This window comes from Seriola dumerili, unplaced genomic scaffold (genome assembly GCF_002260705.1).
Source record: "Seriola dumerili isolate Sdu_G_001 unplaced genomic scaffold, Sdu_1.0 BDQW01000321.1, whole genome shotgun sequence".
NCBI lineage: Eukaryota > Metazoa > Chordata > Actinopteri > Carangiformes > Carangidae > Seriola > Seriola dumerili.
The window spans coordinates 1,701,552-1,720,588 of NW_019174576.1; the positions used below are offsets into that span (position 1 = coordinate 1,701,552).

The window sequence follows — 19,037 nt, forward strand, 5'->3', positions numbered from 1 at the left end:
GGAGAATACAAATACCAAAATAGCAGAGCACTTCTTAAATAACTAGTCTTGCCCAGTTTTCTGTTGTTCTGAGTTTTTCTATTATTTCATACACTGGATTACCCTCCGTGGAGAAGCATATACCAACTCTAAGGTTTCACTTTTAACCCAGTATTGTGTCATAATGTACATATCTTAATTCGTGGCTGCATGCAGGGTGTTGGTTATGTAGACTTTGAGCAGAGTGGGCTGGTTCGGGAGGAACACGCCTCTTGGTCGGAACGCGGATGTTTTCTGCAGCTTATATAGCAGAGCAGAGCGCACACATCCTGGGCGGAAAACCTGAGAGAGCAGCAGTTTCACCTTCTTCACATCCAACATCTGTCCTCTGTCCGCACCAGGTAATGGAAAATTGTTAATCATTTGCACGGGCCTATTGCATATTTCTGCAAAAATGATTAATGCAATAGAAAAACTCTCTGCAGCGTCAAAGAAATTATAGAGCAACTGGTTATTTTGGCGTCTGAGAAAGTAAATTATTCACAGCATACTTACACTGACAGGAACTTTTTTTTTTACAGTACATTTGTAGAAGTTTTGAATACATTGTACGTCAAATTTAGGACAATGAAAGAATGCGTGAATAAAGTTGTTAATGTTCGCCTGGCATTGAATAATAACCAGAAACTCTGTCACTTAACAACAGGGGGAAACGACTGTTTCCTGTGGAACATGATATCGAGTCATATATATTTTTTTATTTTTATCTGTGTTGGATCAGAACATGGCAGGGCAGTAATAACATATTGAAACAGATGCATTATCTTTGTCTGTTGGGAGTGGCTCTTCATGCCCCAAAATACAATTACCATACCATAACACTTTCCTTTGCAGTTTGACAGTGAGTGGAGAGGGCACTCCCTGACACATCAGCTGATTTATCACCACTTTATATCACCACATGTCTGTTAATAACATGCCACCTGTATTACAGGTTAAGCAACATATGTAGTGTAAATACAGGAGAAAGAAATAATTAATTACTGACAAAAAGATAAAACTGCTTGAGTGAGCACTTGAGTGCTTTGTGATGTGCATCGTTAATTTTCCTGAGATTCTCAACATCTGGACTATCTGTGGTGATGATAAAAAACAAGTGGGGATCAGTATGTTTGTACTGCTTGTTGTTCTTTAGTCTGGGAGTTTTTCTTCAGTCTAATCCAACTTGATGAGAACGGTTTCCCGACTTCAGGAGTCTCAGTGGCAGAATTCAAATTTATATAAAACCGGAGCAACAATCGGTTATTTTGAATCTATAAAATGTCAGTAAGAAAAAGAAACGCTGGAACTAGAGGATGTTTGTGATTTATGCTTGAAAACTTAAGTTGAGTGAATTTTCTGTAGATCAAGAAATTGCTTAATCAATCATTGTTTTCAGCCCTGTATGAACCTGTCACAAACTAACTCTCTGTGATTAATTATGGTTATTTATATATATATATTATTTATTTATATATATTTTTATATTAAGTTGTTGTCCTTGCTGTGATCTGGTGAGTTACTTGTTAATGAAGACAGACGTGTCTCCTCTCAGGCCTTTAGCACTATGGCGTACCACAAAGAGTTCGAGGCTGCAGGGAAGAAGCCCGGCCTGCAGGTGTGGCGGGTGGAGAAATTGGATTTGAAACCTGTCCCCTCTCAACTCCATGGAGACTTCTTCACCGGAGACTCTTACATAGTGCTTTATACCACCTCTGCTCCTTCTTACAACATCCACTCGTGGATTGGTATGGGATTCAGATTCTCTCTGGCTTATTCCTCACATTTGTCTGTCCATACTCTCTTATCTGATCATCATTCATTGTTTTGTTTTGGTGTGTCCCCCCCCCCCCCCCCCCCGTTATCTGTTATACCATAGGCAATGAAGCTTCCCAGGATGAGAGGGGTGCTGCCGCCATCTTTATGACCCAGCTGGACGATTTCCTGCGAGGAGCCCCAAGACAGTTCTCTGAGTATCAAAACCAAGAGTCAATCACCTTTCAGGGCTACTTCAGGTCCGGCATCAAGTACAAGGTGAAACATGATACATGTAAATCCTTTAAAACATATTTTCACATTTCCCTTTAGGAAACAAGAGAGATTCAGTCATTTCTTTGTAGTCTACCAAACAACAAAAGCAAGTCTTGAGCTACCAATTGAAAACATTGTAATGACCTAAGCTAAAGTGGTTGTTTAGGTATTGTATGTGTATAAGGGAAGTGGAACTCCTAACGGTGCTATTTTGGGAACTGTTTGGAGCTGTGGTTGGTTGCTCCCTCAGGTTTTCCGCTGAAGGTTTCCATGGAGAGTTTGATCCAGAAAACAAGCTGAGCAGGAACATGCTCGCTAATGCCAAAACACCAAAGCTGCAGATGTCATGATCTGAAGTGGCCAACTGGAAAATAGACAAGCCTGTGTTGTATTTTTGTATCACAGCTGGTGCAAATTATCCAGTCAGAATATAAACACCTCAGATACACTCATTTGTTTTCTTATAAGGAAGATTATGGAGCTACAGCCAGGACACAGTTATCTTAGATTAGCCCTAAAGACTGGAAACAGAGAAAACAGCTAAACTGACTAAGTTAAAAAAAAAAAGTGCTACTACCAGTGCCTCTAAATTTCATCTTTTTTGTGAAATCTGTACAAAAACCAGTAAAACTGACAAGTTGTGGGTTCTTGCCCAACTGACTTCCTTGAATTGCAGATGGTTTCCTGTCAACATTCTGGTGATGACAAGTCTCCACTGGCCTGCCAAGAAACAGATCCACCATGTAACAAACTGTAAAACAGTTTACTCTTTCAGTTTTTGTACATAGTAAACAAACGACAGACCAAGTGCCATATCAGCCGGTGTAAGCAGTTCCCCCTTGTTTCCAGTTTAAACTAAGCCAACCGTCTCCTCGCTGTAGCTCCAAACATGAGTGCTATCAGTCTTTTCATCTAATCTAATCCTTCATCTTGGCAAGAAAGTCTAATAATATTAATCTTTACAGCTATCCTTTGAAATCTACATACCATACAGCTTTTATTCAAATAGTTCTAATGCTTTGTTCAACTTGACTTTGTCACAGAAAGGGGGAATAGCTTCGGGCTTCCAGCATGTGGTGACCAACGACGTAAATGTCAAGCGCCTGTTGCACGTTAAAGGTCGCCGGCTGATCAGAGCCACAGAGGTGGATTTGTCCTGGACCAGCTTCAACAAAGGAGACTGCTTCATCATCGACTTGGGAAAGGTGATCCAGAATTAGGACCGGATACCCAAAATATGTTAGACAGCGGTTCACCATAACTAATCTTGTTTTCCTCTGCTGCTCACTGTGAAATCCTAGGACATCTACCACTGGTCTGGCAGTGAAAGCAATCGCTTTGAGCGCCTGAAAACCACTGAGCTGGCCTTAGATATCCGCGACAATGAGCGAAAAGGCCGTGCTGAAGTACACATGATTGAAGAAGGCTCTGAGCCGGAAGATGTCATTAAAGTGAGCTTTTTTTTTTTTACTTTTAAAAACAGTTTTGTTTAGGAAACCTCTGGAAATATTTGTGACTGTGGCTGTGTCAAAGAATTTATCTGGTGGCTCATTTGCCTGCTGGGAAGGATGTAGCTAATGTGGGGTTTGTTTATTTATAGGTGCTTGGAGCTATGCCCAACCTCCCACCAGGAAGCGCAGATGATGTGTCTGTTGATAAGAAGAACAAGGGCCAGGCATCTCTCCATTTGGTAAATACACACAAATATAATCAGCCCTTTAAATGAACTCCTGTGAGTAAAGTTTACTTTAGATGATGCTTTGTTTATCCCTTTTCTTTCTAGATTTCTGATGCCGCTGGCTCCATGAAGACAACTATGGTGGCTGATAAAACCCCGTTCAAACAAGACATGCTCTCCAGCAGCGACTGCTACATCTTGGACAATGAAGGAGACAATAAGATATTTGTCTGGAAAGGTATGAGACATGCACATCTGTTCAATTCTGCAACCTTTTTGTTCATTGGATACACTCTATCTGGTGTATTTATCATTGTTCAGTTTTATCATAGCAACAAGCTCTTAGTCTGCACTCTGTGGTTCCTCTCCAACTGAGAACAAATGAGTCATTCATAGATGTTTGTTTAGAGAGTCTCTAACCACTGTACCACACCCCAAATTGCAGGAAAGGATGCAAATGCTGATGAGCGCAGAGCAGCTTTGACTGCTGCAAACAAGTTCATTAAAGACAAGAACTACCCCAAAAATACTCAGGTAATGTGGCCATGTAGTCAAAGTCTACTACCAGAACTTCATCCGTCCTTGTCTTGCTGTTTATGAATATGCACGCACACTTCTGTTTGTTTCCGACATGTACAGATCCAGGTCATGCCAGCAGGGGGTGAGACCACCCTGTTTAAGCAGTTCTTCTTCAACTGGCTGGACAAGGATGAGACTACAGGCCCAAGCAAGGCCTACACCATCGGTCGCATCGCCCAGGTGGAGCAGATTCCCTTCGATTCCTCCACGCTCCACAGCAACAAGATCATGGCTGCCCAGCATGGCATGGTGGACGATGGCTCCGGGAAAGTCCAGGTATGTTCACTAGCCCAGGTGCACTCATGCTTTATATTCACCTCTTCAAAATGTCAATATAGATGTGACAGCTGTGGGTGTTTGTAGATTTGGCGTGTGGAAGGAGGTGACAAAGAACCTGTGGACCCATCCACTTATGGACAGTTCTTTGGAGGCGACTGTTACCTGGTGCTATACTCGTACAACACAGGAGGCAGAGAGAAGCATATCATCTACACCTGGTGGGTGCACCCTTTTCAGCATGGTTGGATTTACCCATTAGACCCCCTTTATTCAGGAATGTGCACCATGTGAGCACAATCTAAACTAAAATGATAAAGGTCTCAAAACTAGATTAGGACACAGACACCATCTACAAGACAGGTTCACAATATTAAGTAATACGACAGGAATACTAATAGAGGAAGTAAATAGTTTAGCTGTAGTCAGACAAGATATCTGGATGGCCGGATGTCTTGAACCCTAATAACATCTGAGAAATATTGGTTTCTGGATCCCATGAAGACTAGTCTACAGACATGCTAGTGGCTCCGTGAGGCTATACTTAGGCACAGTTGAGCTAAATGCTAACACACCAGCATGCTAATTTCTTGCATAGTGTTTACCATGGTCGTAGTCTTGGTGTAGCATGTTAGTATGCCAATATTTTCCTATTAACACTTAACATAAAGTGCTACTGAGGCCGATGGGAATGCTTTTTTTCTTATCAAATAGATGCTGGTAGCATGGCTTAAAATTAACATCTGGCCACACAAAAACATCTGGGTATATTGTTTGTTCCTACAGATTTTGTATTACAAAGAAAGTTGCCTTTCACATACTTTCTTGTGAATATCACAATTAATTTAGTGTGAAGCTGGAATGAGTAACGGATGTGGCTTTGCTGTCTTTAGGCAGGGGCAGAAGTGCACTCAGGATGAGCTGACTGCTTCGGCCTTTCTCACCGTCAAGCTGGACGATTCCATGGGTGGAGTAGCTACACAGGTAAGATATTTCGTACAGTGAAAAAAAAAAAAAAACTTGGTTTTTTCTTTCTTCCAGAATAGTTCAACATTTTGAGAAATACTTGGCAAGAGTTGATGACTCTTATAATTGACTGTTAAAAATGAAGCTACTGCCAGCGGCTGGTTAGCTTAGCATAAAAACAGGAAATGAGGAAGCAACTAGACAGGTGATAATTTAGTGTTGTTAATGTTGCCATGTTACCATCAATCTTTTACCTACTCTCAGCAAGAAAGGGAATAAGCATTCTCCAAACTGTTAAATTATTCCTTCAGTGGCTTACGCCTGCCATTCTAGCATAACTGCTATCACCCCCGTCTTCGTCAGACATATAGGTTGAGCTACTGCCGTGTCTCTGCAGGTTCGTGTCACTCAGGGCCAAGAACCCGCTCATCTTGTGAGCCTGTTCAAGGACAAACCTTTGGTCATCCACCTGGGTGGGACATGCCGCCATGGCGGTGAGAGCAAGCCTGCCACTACACGGCTCTTCCATATCCGCCAGAGCTCCACCAAAGCCACACGGGCTGTTGAGGTCAGCGTCGCTTACCACATTGAATGAGCATAAGCTTAACAACACCTAATAATGAACAATTTACACCATTTCACCCTCCCTTTGTTTCTCATTGACCCAGGTGGAGCCCACCGCCTCCTCTCTGAACACTAATGATATTTTCGTGCTGAAGTCACCCAAGTCCCTGATCCTGTGGATGGGGAAGGGAGCAAATCCAGGGGAGATGGCAGCAGCTAAGCATGTTGCCCGCCTATTGGGAGGAACTGCCACTGAGGTGGAGGAGACAAAGGAGCCGGGTGAGTGCTGAAAGTAGAGCTTTTAATCTCTGCGGGATAACAATACAATAGTTCCTTTGGAAAACTGTCATTTTCTCCTCATCGTCAGCTGATTTCTGGGCTGCGCTTGGTGGGAAGAAGGACTACCAGACCTCCAGGACCCTGCAGAAAACAGTTAGGCCTCCTCGACTGTTTGGCTGCTCCAACAAGACTGGCAGGCTGATAGTAAGTATTTAATTTTTTATCTATTTTGATTTATTAAGAATTCATTTTTTGGCTTTTTTTTTTTTTTTTAATACAGCCACTTTGTAAATGTGTACTGCTCAATTTTTAGGCAGAGGAGGTGCCAGGTGATTTCACACAGATGGATCTGGCAATCGATGATGTCATGGTTTTGGACACCTGGGATCAGGTATGGTGTCTTCACTTTTGATGAAATAGATCAGTTTCAGTTTTCATTTATTGCTGACTTATTCCTAAAATGCTGTTTGATTATTGCTTTCCCACCAGATCTTCGTTTGGGTCGGAACGGAGGCCAATGAGACTGAGAAAAGTGGATCTCTCAAGATTGGTAAGAAAAGCACAGCTATTAGAGATGGGGAGAAATTACAGAAGAGTACTAGTTCACAAATGTATCCTTGTTTTCCTTTTCAGCCCAAGAGTATGTGAATTCTGACCCCTCTGGCCGTCGTGGTACCCCCATCACCACCATTAAGCAGGGGGAGGAGCCATTCTCCTTCACCGGCTGGTTCCACGCCTGGGACCCCAAGATGTGGGACAAAGATGTTCTGCAGCGCATACAGGACCGTATCAAGAAGCATTAGTAGAAAACCACAAAGCAGTAGCTTTGGCACAACATCAGAAAAGATTGAATCCTCATGGTGGGTTTGGAATTTCAAAGTTCTGTGTGGGTGGACGGCAGCTTGGAGATACACGGAGCTTTAGAAGATTTGTCATCCCATTTTGCAAAACAGGTGTAATTAGCATCTCAAAGGCTGTATTTGAAATTACACGGCAAAGTCTGAAATAACATTCACACTGTCATATAAGAACACAGACAGGATCTTATTATTCCACCCTCACAGAATTTTAAATATATTAAATCGAACCTTTGCTGGAAAAGTTTCTGGGATTTTTCTTTGCAGCTTGTTTTCCTTCTTTCATGTGCATTAAAACAATAAATTGTAAAGTGTTTACGATCCAGTTGAAAAAAAACCTGATGCCTTATGTTTCATATGAGGTGCTGGAATTTTAAACAACACAAATTTCTTTGTGACGAAAATAATGTATATTTTTACTTAAAACGTACCTTTCACAGCCTCGATTGCCAAGATGAATTTAGATAAAGAAATGCTGAATTTTAAATAAAGCATCACCTTTTTTGAAAGTGGTCTTTTTCTGATTGCATTGGTTTTCATTCAAACCAGAACATGCAGCTTTTGCCATCGAGTCTTTGACTATGTTTTTCAGATCTCACGACTCACTGCCACAATAAACTTGTTATGATTATCCTAAATCCTCACTGCTCATCAGCACCGTGTGTTGGCCATGCTTGATGGTAATCTCCAGGCCATGTGCACAAGGCTTCTGCTGAGTTGCAGACCTGTGGATTAAGGAGTGGGCTTTAAAAGTGCCTTCGTGTCACCTATTACTGCTCCTCTTTTGTCCTCTTTCATTCTCTGCCGCTGGATCTGCAAGACAAACACTATAACCAGGCACAATGAACCAGAAGGTGGTACTCATCACAGGCTGCTCCTCTGGGATTGGCCTTGCCTTGGCTACCCGCATCGCAAAAGATGAGAAGAAGAGGTTCATGGGTAAATTTGCCACGTTTTTAAAAGGCTTTGTTGAAACTTGCTGTGGTTGACAATCCATTACTGAAACTGTGTAACTGGTGTGAAAATAGAGGGAGGAGCAAAAGTCGAATGAAAAGAAAGAAAAATTGCATTTTAAGGTGTCGGTGTGGCACAAGTATTAGATTGTGGAGAGAGGGGAGGTCAAACGGGGAGAGTTTGCAATATAGGTTTTCTTTTTATTGAAGAAGTTTTTAGAAGGATATGATGGGGTCTTTTAACATTTTCTCACACAAGATTTCAGCCTTTCCTTGAACACAGAGCTGCTGCCTGAACCTATTCATTTAGTCACTGATGGTAATAACTTAGTTGCTCTTGGTTTAAAAATAGAGTGGCTGTAGTATTTGGGTGCGCTCTTTGTTAGCCATAATTTCCAATGGTTTAGGGTTAGGGAGGGTTGGATATGATGGAAAATTATTGTTCCATTTACATGTTCAGATTCAAATAATACACCATTTTCAATTCTTTATCTTTAGTACAGATAAAGTTATTATTCAACAAGTTGGATCAACTGCTGTTATATTATTTTGAGATATTAGGGGAGGCTGTTACAGTGTTTTGTGTTTTCTAAGTCAAAGTTGGGTTCTGTTGGCAATTTCAGTAAAGTTGGGGAGGTCCTTTTAAAAAAGCGGACCATAGGGTTCAGCTGCCATCCACACCCCAATAATTTCTGTGCAGTCCCTTGTTTAACCAAAACTTTGATCAAAAATAAAGATGGTGGGTAAACAAGTGACTTTAATAAGACTATTAGTCAGCAGTAATGTGACAGCAAAATGTATTGCTCTTGAACACTATGCTTTTGTACTGCACACATTTCCACCTTAAATAAGTAAAGAACATTTAAGAGAAGAATGGCTGGTGTGTTCAAGGGTCAGTTTATCCAAATCACAAAAGGAAAGGTATTTTGCAGAATTTTTTGGTTTGGTTTTTCATGCGTGAAACTTGTGCTGGCACCAGTAACACCTCTTTCCAGAAATGATGTCCTAATCACTTTGGATAATCCACACACCACACTGTCAACAGTTCTTCAATGGGACTACTTCCTATGAAAGAAATAGTCCTGAGGTCTGTGGGACATTGTTTCTGGAAAAAGGTTTTGTCATTTTTCAGTGCTTTGAACTTTAAAAACTGAATTCTATCATGTCCATTGTATTGGTGTGGCAGCAGACATACCATGACGGGTAAGTTAGAAAAATGTGTTATAAATTTGTAATGGCGGACTTGCTATTTAAGAATCAGTGTCTGATGTACTTTGGTAGACTTTCATTTCACCAGCGCCTCTGCATCTAAGTGGTAAACAAAATCACTGCCTCAAATTAATTTTGTTTGTCATAGTCTACGCCACCATGAGGAACCTGAGTAAGGGTGAGGCGCTGGTTGAGGCAGCAGGTCGGACTCTGGGCAGGACCATGGAGATCAAACAGCTGGACGTATGTAACGAGGACTCCATCAAAGCCTGTGTGGACAGCCTGCCTGAGCGCAGGGTGGACATTCTCAGTACGTCCGCATCATTTGGTTCAGTGCGTTCAGAAAAACTATTCGTTCTTCAACCGCAGCCTTTAATGAGTATTGCTTTGCGTCTACGCACATTTTTCCAATACATTGCAACTGTGCTGTACATACCTTGATGACATTTCTTTCCATGCTTGGCTTCCTCTCACAGTAAGTAATGCTGGGATGGGTATGATTGGACCAATCGAGTGTCAGTCAATTGATGAGATGAGGTCTGTCATGGATACCAACTTCTTTGGGCTCGTGCGGTTGCTGAAGGAAATCCTTCCTGACATGAAGAGGAGGAAAAAAGGCCATATTGTGGTCATTAGCAGTGTCATGGGTATTCAGGGTAAGGATAGTTCCCCCTGTGTATCATTAGAGCACTTATTCATAGTGACAAAACAATCTCCTAACTGTTTCTTTCTCTGCTTTAGGAATTCTATTCAATGACATCTATGCAGCCTCGAAGTTTGCAGTGGAAGGCTTTTGTGAAAGCTTGGCAGTACAAGCCCTGAGATTTAATCTCAAGTAAGATACAGATTATTTTATACTGCTACTGCAGAACACAGACACTTGCTACTTCATTGTGTTCTAGTTTCTCAGTGAGAACCATATTGTGCTCACAAAACCATGAAAATGCCTGCAAACCAACACTTGTCCATGTCTGAAGCATCTGCACACTCTTATTGCACAACAAGAGCCACCATTATCCATTGTCTCACCAGTGAGAGGAAAATATTCCAGGCAAAATATGTCACGTCTAACCACAGCACACCCTGGTTTGGGGCAAGTCCAAACACAGCATCATTCAGTAACCAAATGTCAAAGTGAAGAGCTCTGCAGGGTGGTTTCAAATAGGAACTGATGAACTGGGGCATTTACTTAACACAAAATGTTCAATTACAGTGTATTAAAAATAATATTAGCTCTGAAGCATTCAGCCTGCTGCCCTTCAGTTTCTTATTGGGACGATATGATTATGTTTGCACTGACATTCTTTTTCTTCTTTCCTCAGTATCAGCCTGATAGAGCCAGGTCCAGTGATAACAGAGTTTGAGCGTAAGGTCTATGATGAGGGCTTGAAAACAGATCTCAGCAAAGCTGACAAAGTGACTGCTGACATGTTCACAAACATTTACTTGAAGAACTACAAACAAATCTTTGAAACCCTTGGGCAGTCTGCAGACGATGTAGCAGAGGTACTGTTCATCTACAAACAAAATCCAGCCATCATATATTATTTTGTCTTTACTACACTGCAACTGACATAAATTAGTGAGCATATTCTATACCTCTGTTTTACGTTTGTTGTGTGTTTTTTCTCCTAGCACACATTCAAGATCATCACCATGGAGAATCCGCCTTTTCGTCATCAGACCAACACTCTTTACACACCTATGACCACACTCAAATACGCTGACCCCAATGGCGACCTCCCAATCGACACGTTTTACAAAATGGTGTTTGAACATGACAAAGTCTTCAACGCCAGTCTGAACTTCCTCAAACTTCTGCGCTGGAGAAGTCGGAAAAGTTTTACCTTGGAAAAGGACAAGAACAAAGACTAACAGAGAGTCCATGTCTCATCCTTCTTATTTTTGTGAGATACATTCATCCATGCATGGTTTCCTGTAATTTTCCTTTACTTTATTTTCAGCTGTAAGACTTCTTTGTGATGAAATGCTGAAACACATTTAAAAAACTGCAAAGCAACAACTAACGGTGACTATGTAATCTCTTTTCACATATGTGTCTGTAAGCTCCTGCTGCGGGTTTTAAACATTCAACTGACTACCATAACTGTCTTAACTCGTTAAGCCTCCAAGCCCCATATTATACAATATGTGAGTAGTAAGCAAAAGAATTTCAAGGGCAACAGCAAGGTCAGATGAAGCATTTAGATAGTTAAATTGATTAAAATACCTTATTGAGGAGTTATATGTATTTCAAAAGACACTGTAAACATTTAAAAGCAACCTTTTAAAGATATTAATTACCATGCTGACCAGAGACATATTGTGTTATGACAGTGGATTATGGATCATTTACACATAGTCTAATCTGGGATTTAGTTGTTTGATTTGAGCCCCACACCTCATAGACATTTACTAAGGAACATTTCTATTTAAAAGAAAACAAAGCTTTTAATGTGCAGGCAGAAAATAATGCACAATTAAATAGAATACAATAGAATAAAAAGGAATATAAAGGTGTAGTTCTCTATGTGGACAGTAGGTGGCAGTAAGCGCTAACTAGGCGACTTCGAACACCTCTTGGTGACACCCCGTATCCGGCTCTTTGTTTGACGTTGTATCCGGACAAATCTAAGCTAACATTGTCCAGAATACAAAATTATAAATGAATTGCTAGTAGCTTTAAGATTGTTTGACATGTTTGGCATATTTGGTGGATGAAAGGACGAATTACTCGCTGTGTTGTATCAACTTTATTCTACTCGTCGTCTCTTTCTAGCCAACTATTTAGCTACATATGGCAGGGACAGTTCATTGTTAGCCTAGCTTTAGCCATGCTCTCAGACTTCGCTTTCACTTGTCTTCTGGGTTGCGGCTTGCTTGCGACAGGGACCACGGCTACTAGCTAGCTTGTTAGCTAGCTAGCTAAGCATTTTCTCTAGTATCAACGTCGTTTTTGTGTTTTCTTATTTGTGCTTTAACGTTTCTCGGATATTTCATTATTGGTCTCATTCCGTTTAGAAGCAACACTGTGTAGAAACTCCACTAAGTCCGCTTTAACGAATAAACTTAGCTGTTAGCTTAGTTGGCAAGCTAGGCAGCCGGCTAACTTTGAGGAAACGTCTCTTGGCTTGATGACATTTAAGTCGGTGTTTACGTTGTATTGACCCCGTTATCTTCATTAAGGGTTAGGGTGTCAACGTGTGCTAACTTTTGCCACCACTCAGCCAAGGATCGGAGTTTTCATTTATCTGGTTTGTGATCATTTTTCCTGCCACGATGGCTTCTTCCTCTGGAAACGACGACGACCTCACGATCCCCAGGGCAGCTATCAACAAGATGATTAAAGAAACTCTCCCTAACGTACGAGTGGCTAACGACGCCAGGGAGCTCGTGGTTAACTGTTGCACAGAGTTCATACACCTCATATCTTCGGAAGCCAATGAAATATGCAACAAGTCAGACAAGAAAACCATATCTCCTGAGCATGTCATCAACGGTGAGTCCTGGTCCAAGTTTGCACAACAGCTAATGCACTGAGTTGTGAGAGGAGGGGGTGTGTCCGACTCCACGCCAAGAGTCTTAAACCACATGGAGTAATTTTTTCGCTTTCATCTCTTGTTTTCACACCACAGCCCTTGAAAGCCTCGGTTTCGCATCATACATCACCGAGGTGAAAGACGTCCTGCAGGAGTGTAAAACTGTGGCTCTGAAAAGGAGGAAGGCCAGCTCTCGACTTGAGAACCTGGGCATCCCAGAGGAAGAGCTCCTCAGACAACAACAGGAATTATTTGCCAAGGTATGTTTATAAAAAAAATACAAGTTACACACAAGTCTGCAGTTCTTCATGTATTGAAGTTACTGTACATCTCATGTTCAGGAACTGGGGATCACTGTATGGTTTAATCTAGTATGATAGTTTCAGTACCCACAATAACAAACATAAAGGATAATTGGGTGGTAGCTATATGTGGTGTATTGTAAGATTGCAATATTGGTGTCTGTGTAATTCAAGGGGTAAAAACATGCTTTAATATGAGTTTTTCCATTGGGAGTATTTGAAACACTTTTTTGTTTGATCACCCCTTCTACACAACTAGATAAAAAAGTTTATATAGTAGGTTAAAGTTTTGTGTACAAACAGGGGAGGAAGCAGACATTTAAACATGCAGATGTATGATCAATAAGTGAAAGGTACTCCAATAGAATAAAGAGGTCAATGAATAACTCATGATGGTATAATGAAAAAAAGATGAAATAAAACAAAAATACGGTCTGACCAAGTGTTGTGCTGGAACTGTAGTGTAATACATGAAGATAGATGTTAAATAGGTGGACTCAGTCATATGCTGTATCTGTTTGCTGAATTGTGACATGCTTTCACTTTCATATTTTTATAGAAAACTTAGATAACACAGTGTGTGGAGAATTGGAACGGCAACTTGGCCATAGTTATTAAGACAACTATTCTAATTATTATGATGATGATGGTTATTAATGTTCAACACTAACCTTTTAGCATGTCCTCTATGGTATGCCACACCTGCCTCAGTAATGTATTGCATAAAACCCTCATGTTTTTTTCTCATGGCTGTTAGAATAATGGCATAATATCTTCATGAATCAAAAAAGTTCTAATCAAACATCAGATATCTCCACCAGGATCCTTTTTAATTGCCTAAAAAAGCTCTTCATTTGACTTCTCTTGTCCTATGTCCCTGTTTTGGTTTGACTGTAACTGCAGGCACGGCAGCAGCAGGCAGAGCTTGCCCAGCAGGAGTGGTTGCAGATGCAGCAGGCCGCCCAGCAGGCACAGATGGCGGCAGCATCTGCCAGCGCCGCCCAGCAGGCCGGTTCCTCTCAGGATGAAGACGAAGAGGATGACATGTGATCCCAGGACGCCGTTCAACTTGTCCAACTCCCTTCCTGGGACAGTGTTGGCACACAAATCTCCCAGTACTGTCATAGGCAGAGACGTGATGCGTGTTTCACAGCTGGTATACATCAGTGAAACATGGGAAATGCACATTTGGAATGGACAGTGAAGAGAATGATGGAGGGGGATTTGAAGATTGCCACCCGTTCATATAACAGTACCTGCAAATGATTTGGATTGAGAGGCTGTTGATGAAGTTTTTGATTAGTCTCATCTCCCCCCTTTTTTTCTAATTGCTTCTGTTAAATTTTGTCTTGATCTTATGTTGTGAGTAATTTGTAGAATTCTGGATGTGTTGTGGACACCCTGAAGGCAGCCGTTGCCTGGGATTTGTCGGTGAATTTCAGTGATAATGCTGCAAGTGTTCGCTCAATAGCTTACTTTTGTTATCCATTTTACTGGATCACTTTGGTGGTTTAGGAGAACTGGTTTGGAATAATTTCAGAGATGTCAATTCCTCCTTTCTTGTGGTTTGATGGTCATTTTTACAGGAAGGGTTTTCTTCACCCCGTCTTGGTATATTTGTTCAACAGAGGATGATTTGAGCGCTTGTGAATATTGGAATTGTTTTTGTCAAGTAGAGGAATAAATTGACATTTAGCTTAATTTTAGCTCAGTCAAATATTTTATGTTGCATACTCTTCTACCTTGAACCACACACAGTATTGCTCATTAGCTGCACCTTTCAGAAACAGAATATTTTTGTCTCATAGAACCAAAGACAGAGGACAGACTAACAGCCCAGACTTAGTGTATTTTAAAGGTGTAGGTGCTAATGTAATTCTTGTTGCTGACTCCAGGTCTGTTAAGGATTATCAACCTATGACTTTGTAAGATGCTTTGATATTCAGGCTGAATTTGTTATTTCCCCTCTGCACGGGTGCAGTATCAAACATTTGCATTGTGACTGTGGTCAGTCCTCAGTGTAAAGGCAAGTAACCTAGTTGTGATACACATACTTCAAACTTGTATTCTTTAAGCAATAAAGGAATTGTGTTTTATAGACAATTGTTTGAAATTTTTTAAAATCTAAACACATAATGGTTACACCCACCATTCCTCCTGCACACGCTCTGTTTGACAGTGATTGCTGATGTTTTCCCGAGGACAGTCAGATCTGTGCGAGCAGGTAGACAAGCTGCAGTGAAGCACTTAGCCTGCTGGGACCAAGAGACGTTTCGAGCGTTACTTTTTCAAACAATCTCTTAAAAATGGCAGGGGCAATCATAGAGAACATGAGCACTAAGAAATTGGTTTTCTTGGGTGTTTTTATTTTTGTTCTTCAAATTCTTTCCATCATGATTGGAGCTTTAATAGGTAAGTACACAAATTCTATTACTTTATTATTGATTGTAAGTAGAAATAGTTTGTTTTTTTCATAGAAAGTGTGATGCATGGTTTATGTGTTAAAAGTGCACCAAAAGTCTATTTGAACCAGCTTTCCTATTGCTGCTAAATAAATAAGCTGTCTATGACAGATCATTTCCCATTTGCCGTAGCTCCCAGCCCCACCAGTGCCATCCGCTACTTGGCCACCAAATGTATAAACCGCCACAGGGCACGCGGCTGGCTCGTGCCGTGGGGATCAAATCGATGCCAGCAGGTCCGCAGTTTTGATGAGCCTTTGGCAAAAACACTGGATGCCAATGACATTGTTTTTGCTGTACATGTCCCTCTTCCCAACATGGAGATGAGCCCCTGGTTTCAGTATATGCTGACTGTTCTACAGTTTGACATTGCATTCAAGATGATCAATCAGATTGGTAAGATGTGTTGTCTTTGTCAGGAAAATGAATAATATGGCTTCAAGCCACTGTAGTTCTTGTGGATATATGATAAACTGGATTATGTCCCTGTCTGTGTAGAGGATGATGTTGTCATCACTATTGATGCTGGCATCGCATACAGGGATGATCTGATGTCTGAGTGGACTGCAAAATTTCGCTCAGTGGAGCAAAGGCCCCTCAGATGCGTATTTACAGTCCCCAAGGTAAACCTGCATGACTGCTTTTAATGCATGCAGATAAGTTCTATCAAAATTTGTCTCTGCTCAGTAACTAACAGTCCACGCTTCTGCAGACGTATGACAACGAAGGTCGCTTTTATCACTGTGACCCCATACCATTCATGGAGCTGGGTACTGTTGCCCACAAATATTTTTTAATCAACCTGCGCTTGCCAGTGAATGACACAGTGAATGTTGGCATTGGAGAAATAAAGGACATCCATATAGTGGTGAGTTAAATTCTACTATTTTTACTTCCATTATATGCTTTGATTGAATTGAATTCCAGAGCCTGCATGTGTCACAATCACATTTAATGTCCCCCTTCTCTAAGGGCATCCATCAGAATGGAGGCTTCACTAAAGTGTGGATCAGCATCAAGACTGTGTTCACTCCCTGGATATTTGTGGCGACGGGTTGGTACTGGCACAGAATCAGCCTGATGGCGAGACCGCCAGTCCTTTTGGAAAAGTATGAGCCAATAAGGAAGAATGCATTTATTTAACCATTACTAGTAATGTGTAGCCACATCAAGAATATTGCTAGATTTTAGTATTAAACATATAGAACCCAAAACTGTCAATATTATATATATATATAAATTATATGTTATGTATATCAAAACATCATAATAGCATTTTCCCAACTGACCATTTTATTTCATGCCACATCTTACTTCATAATGTCACTTATACTTTATAAACCTAGTTAATTGTACAGGCTTTAGATACTGTATTTTATTGCAGACTGAACACAGCGTCATCTTTTTTTAAAGGCAGGGTGAAGTTATGCAACACAGCCCCATCACTCTTAAGTTAAAGTGCACCTCTTCTCTCTTTTAGTCTCTCCATGAGAGCTTAAAGCCACAGACGAACCTTGTATCATACTTTTTAAGAGGTTTGAAAGGCTTCAGGGGTGGCATGAAAAAGTCTTGATCTTGAGTGCATGATTGGCCTGGTAGAACCAGGTCAATACTCTGCCTGCAGAATAATGTTACTTGCCTTTTTAAGAGCAAGTCATTATAGCATGTATCTGCCCTGTTCAGGGTGATTTTCGCTCTGGGTATCTCTATGACGTTCCTGAATGTACCCGTGGAGTGGCTCTCCCTGGGCTTTGAGTGGACATGGATGCTGCTGTTTGAGGACGTCCAACAGGGCATCTTCTACTCCACGCTCTTCTGTTTCTGGATCATCTTCTGTGGGGAGCATCTCATGGTTAGCGTTTCGTACTTGTTCTCAACCGTACCATCCTCCATACTTTCATGACAGTTAACGCTGTTTTCTTCCGACAACAAATCCTTTAGGACCAAAGTCAGAGGAATCGTCTCTCAGCGTACTGGTGGCAGGTTGGACTCGTGGTGTTCGGCTCATCTGTTCTCCTCATATTTGACCTGAGTGAAAGGTAACGATGCAGCTGCTCTTGACGAGGTCTTGTGTTTCTCGGATGTTGTTTTCTGAGTATTAATGTGCTTCATTTCTATTAAAGGGGGGTTCATTTGACCAACCCTTTCTACAGTGTGTGGGCATCAGAAATTGGGACAAAGGTTTCAGTATCCTTCAAATATTTACACTGTATTATAAAAAGTCAGATTAAGATCACACCTTAAATGTGCTTCTCTCAGTGACACCAAGGCTTTTTTTTTCCATGACCGTCCTCACAGATTACCTTTATTATTGTGGCAGGGATTTCTGTTTGCCTGTATTTCCTTTCCCTGTGTTGCATGGTGCGTTGTGTGTTCAGGAACATCGGTGGGAAAATACAGCAACTTCCGTCAATGCCACAGGCGAGGAGGCTGCGCTACAAGGTTTGTTTTGTTTTATCTAATATCTTTATCACCAAAAAAAAAAAACTTTTATACGATGGATGAAACAATATTCTGGTTTGTTTTTCCGCTCTCGCTGGTATTGGCAGGGTATAATCTTCAGGTTCAAGTTTCTGATGCTGGTAACTCTAGCATGTGCAGCCATGACTGTCATCTTCTTTATCTTAAATCAAGTAGGTATTATTCCCATAATAATCAACATGGAAGTTTTAATGACTGGTTTTATATTATTTAGTATTTTTCACAAGACTGAGCTCCTAAAATAATGCCAAATGTTGTTATTTCTCACCAGGTCAGTGAAGGTCGCTGGCACTGGGGAGACTACACTCTCCAGGTCCACAGTGCCTTCCTCACGGGGATCTACGGCATGTGGAACCTCTATGTTTTCACCATCATCTTCCTGTATGCACCTTCCCACAAGCACAACCGAGACAAGTCGGGAGACGGTCGACCCGCAGGTCTGTAACGTTTCTGCTGTATACTTAGCATCCAGTTCTGTGAGAGCAAATGAGAGGAGATAGTTTTTGGTGAACAGGAGACAAGATAACAAGGTCATGCTCACTATTAACAGATATGATGGAGAAGCCGGAAAGCCAAAACACGCAGCTGACATGTGGAGAGCAGGGCCCCACAGAGACCTACAGGATCACTGGGAAGGTGGCTGAGGAATAACTGCCGGCCTCGGTGCAGTTTAGAAAACCTGTTTTGTTGCAGTATTTTCTTCATACTGTAGACGTTGCCTGACTTTTGTCCCCTGTGCCATGGCGTCATTAAATAAAACACCCCTGTAATTATCATGCGTGAATATGCTGTGTATGCGAGTATTTGTGTATAAATGTGGATATATCCTATAAGAATGTTTCT

At 41.2% G+C, this 19,037-nt stretch overlaps 4 protein-coding genes across 5 annotated transcripts; all 4 read left to right on the top strand.

The window, feature by feature from the left end:
• Positions 1–251: 251 nt before the first annotated feature.
• LOC111232033 (adseverin-like) lies at positions 252–7,760 on the top strand. The gene is made up of 17 exons (XM_022759375.1): positions 252–380; positions 1,574–1,766; positions 1,898–2,052; positions 3,093–3,254; positions 3,351–3,500; positions 3,650–3,739; positions 3,833–3,965; positions 4,173–4,261; positions 4,367–4,582; positions 4,670–4,803; positions 5,476–5,566; positions 5,946–6,116; positions 6,217–6,391; positions 6,480–6,595; positions 6,705–6,782; positions 6,881–6,941; positions 7,025–7,760. Exons 1-17 carry the CDS (start codon positions 267–269, stop codon positions 7,192–7,194), a joined length of 2,298 nt encoding a protein of 765 aa, XP_022615096.1. The 5' UTR covers positions 252–266; the 3' UTR covers positions 7,195–7,760.
• Positions 7,761–8,043: 283 nt separating this feature from the next.
• Positions 8,044–11,438, top strand: LOC111232038 (retinol dehydrogenase 8-like). 2 transcript variants are annotated; one of them, XM_022759380.1, is made up of 7 exons: positions 8,101–8,187; positions 9,388–9,404; positions 9,559–9,720; positions 9,887–10,066; positions 10,152–10,245; positions 10,733–10,916; positions 11,046–11,438. In XM_022759380.1, exons 2-7 carry the CDS (start codon positions 9,398–9,400, stop codon positions 11,283–11,285), a joined length of 867 nt encoding a protein of 288 aa, XP_022615101.1. In that variant the 5' UTR covers positions 8,101–8,187; positions 9,388–9,397; the 3' UTR covers positions 11,286–11,438. The 2 variants fall into 2 exon arrangements, with proteins under 2 accessions (XP_022615100.1, XP_022615101.1); XM_022759379.1 differs by lacking the exon at positions 9,388–9,404 and having other exon boundaries at positions 8,044–8,187.
• A 576-nt stretch (positions 11,439–12,014) lies between these two features.
• Positions 12,015–15,349, top strand: dr1 (down-regulator of transcription 1). Its single transcript, XM_022759382.1, has 3 exons — positions 12,015–12,909; positions 13,046–13,209; positions 14,155–15,349. The coding sequence occupies exons 1-3, from the start codon at positions 12,690–12,692 to the stop codon at positions 14,299–14,301; spliced, it is 531 nt and encodes a 176-aa protein (XP_022615103.1). The 5' UTR covers positions 12,015–12,689; the 3' UTR covers positions 14,302–15,349.
• Positions 15,350–15,436: 87 nt separating this feature from the next.
• Positions 15,437–18,989, top strand: LOC111232034 (protein wntless homolog). The gene is made up of 12 exons (XM_022759376.1): positions 15,437–15,663; positions 15,846–16,109; positions 16,212–16,336; positions 16,426–16,581; positions 16,686–16,822; positions 17,397–17,565; positions 17,655–17,752; positions 17,837–17,900; positions 18,012–18,155; positions 18,263–18,346; positions 18,466–18,631; positions 18,745–18,989. The coding sequence occupies exons 1-12, from the start codon at positions 15,558–15,560 to the stop codon at positions 18,843–18,845; spliced, it is 1,614 nt and encodes a 537-aa protein (XP_022615097.1). The 5' UTR covers positions 15,437–15,557; the 3' UTR covers positions 18,846–18,989.
• Positions 18,990–19,037: the final 48 nt, after the last annotated feature.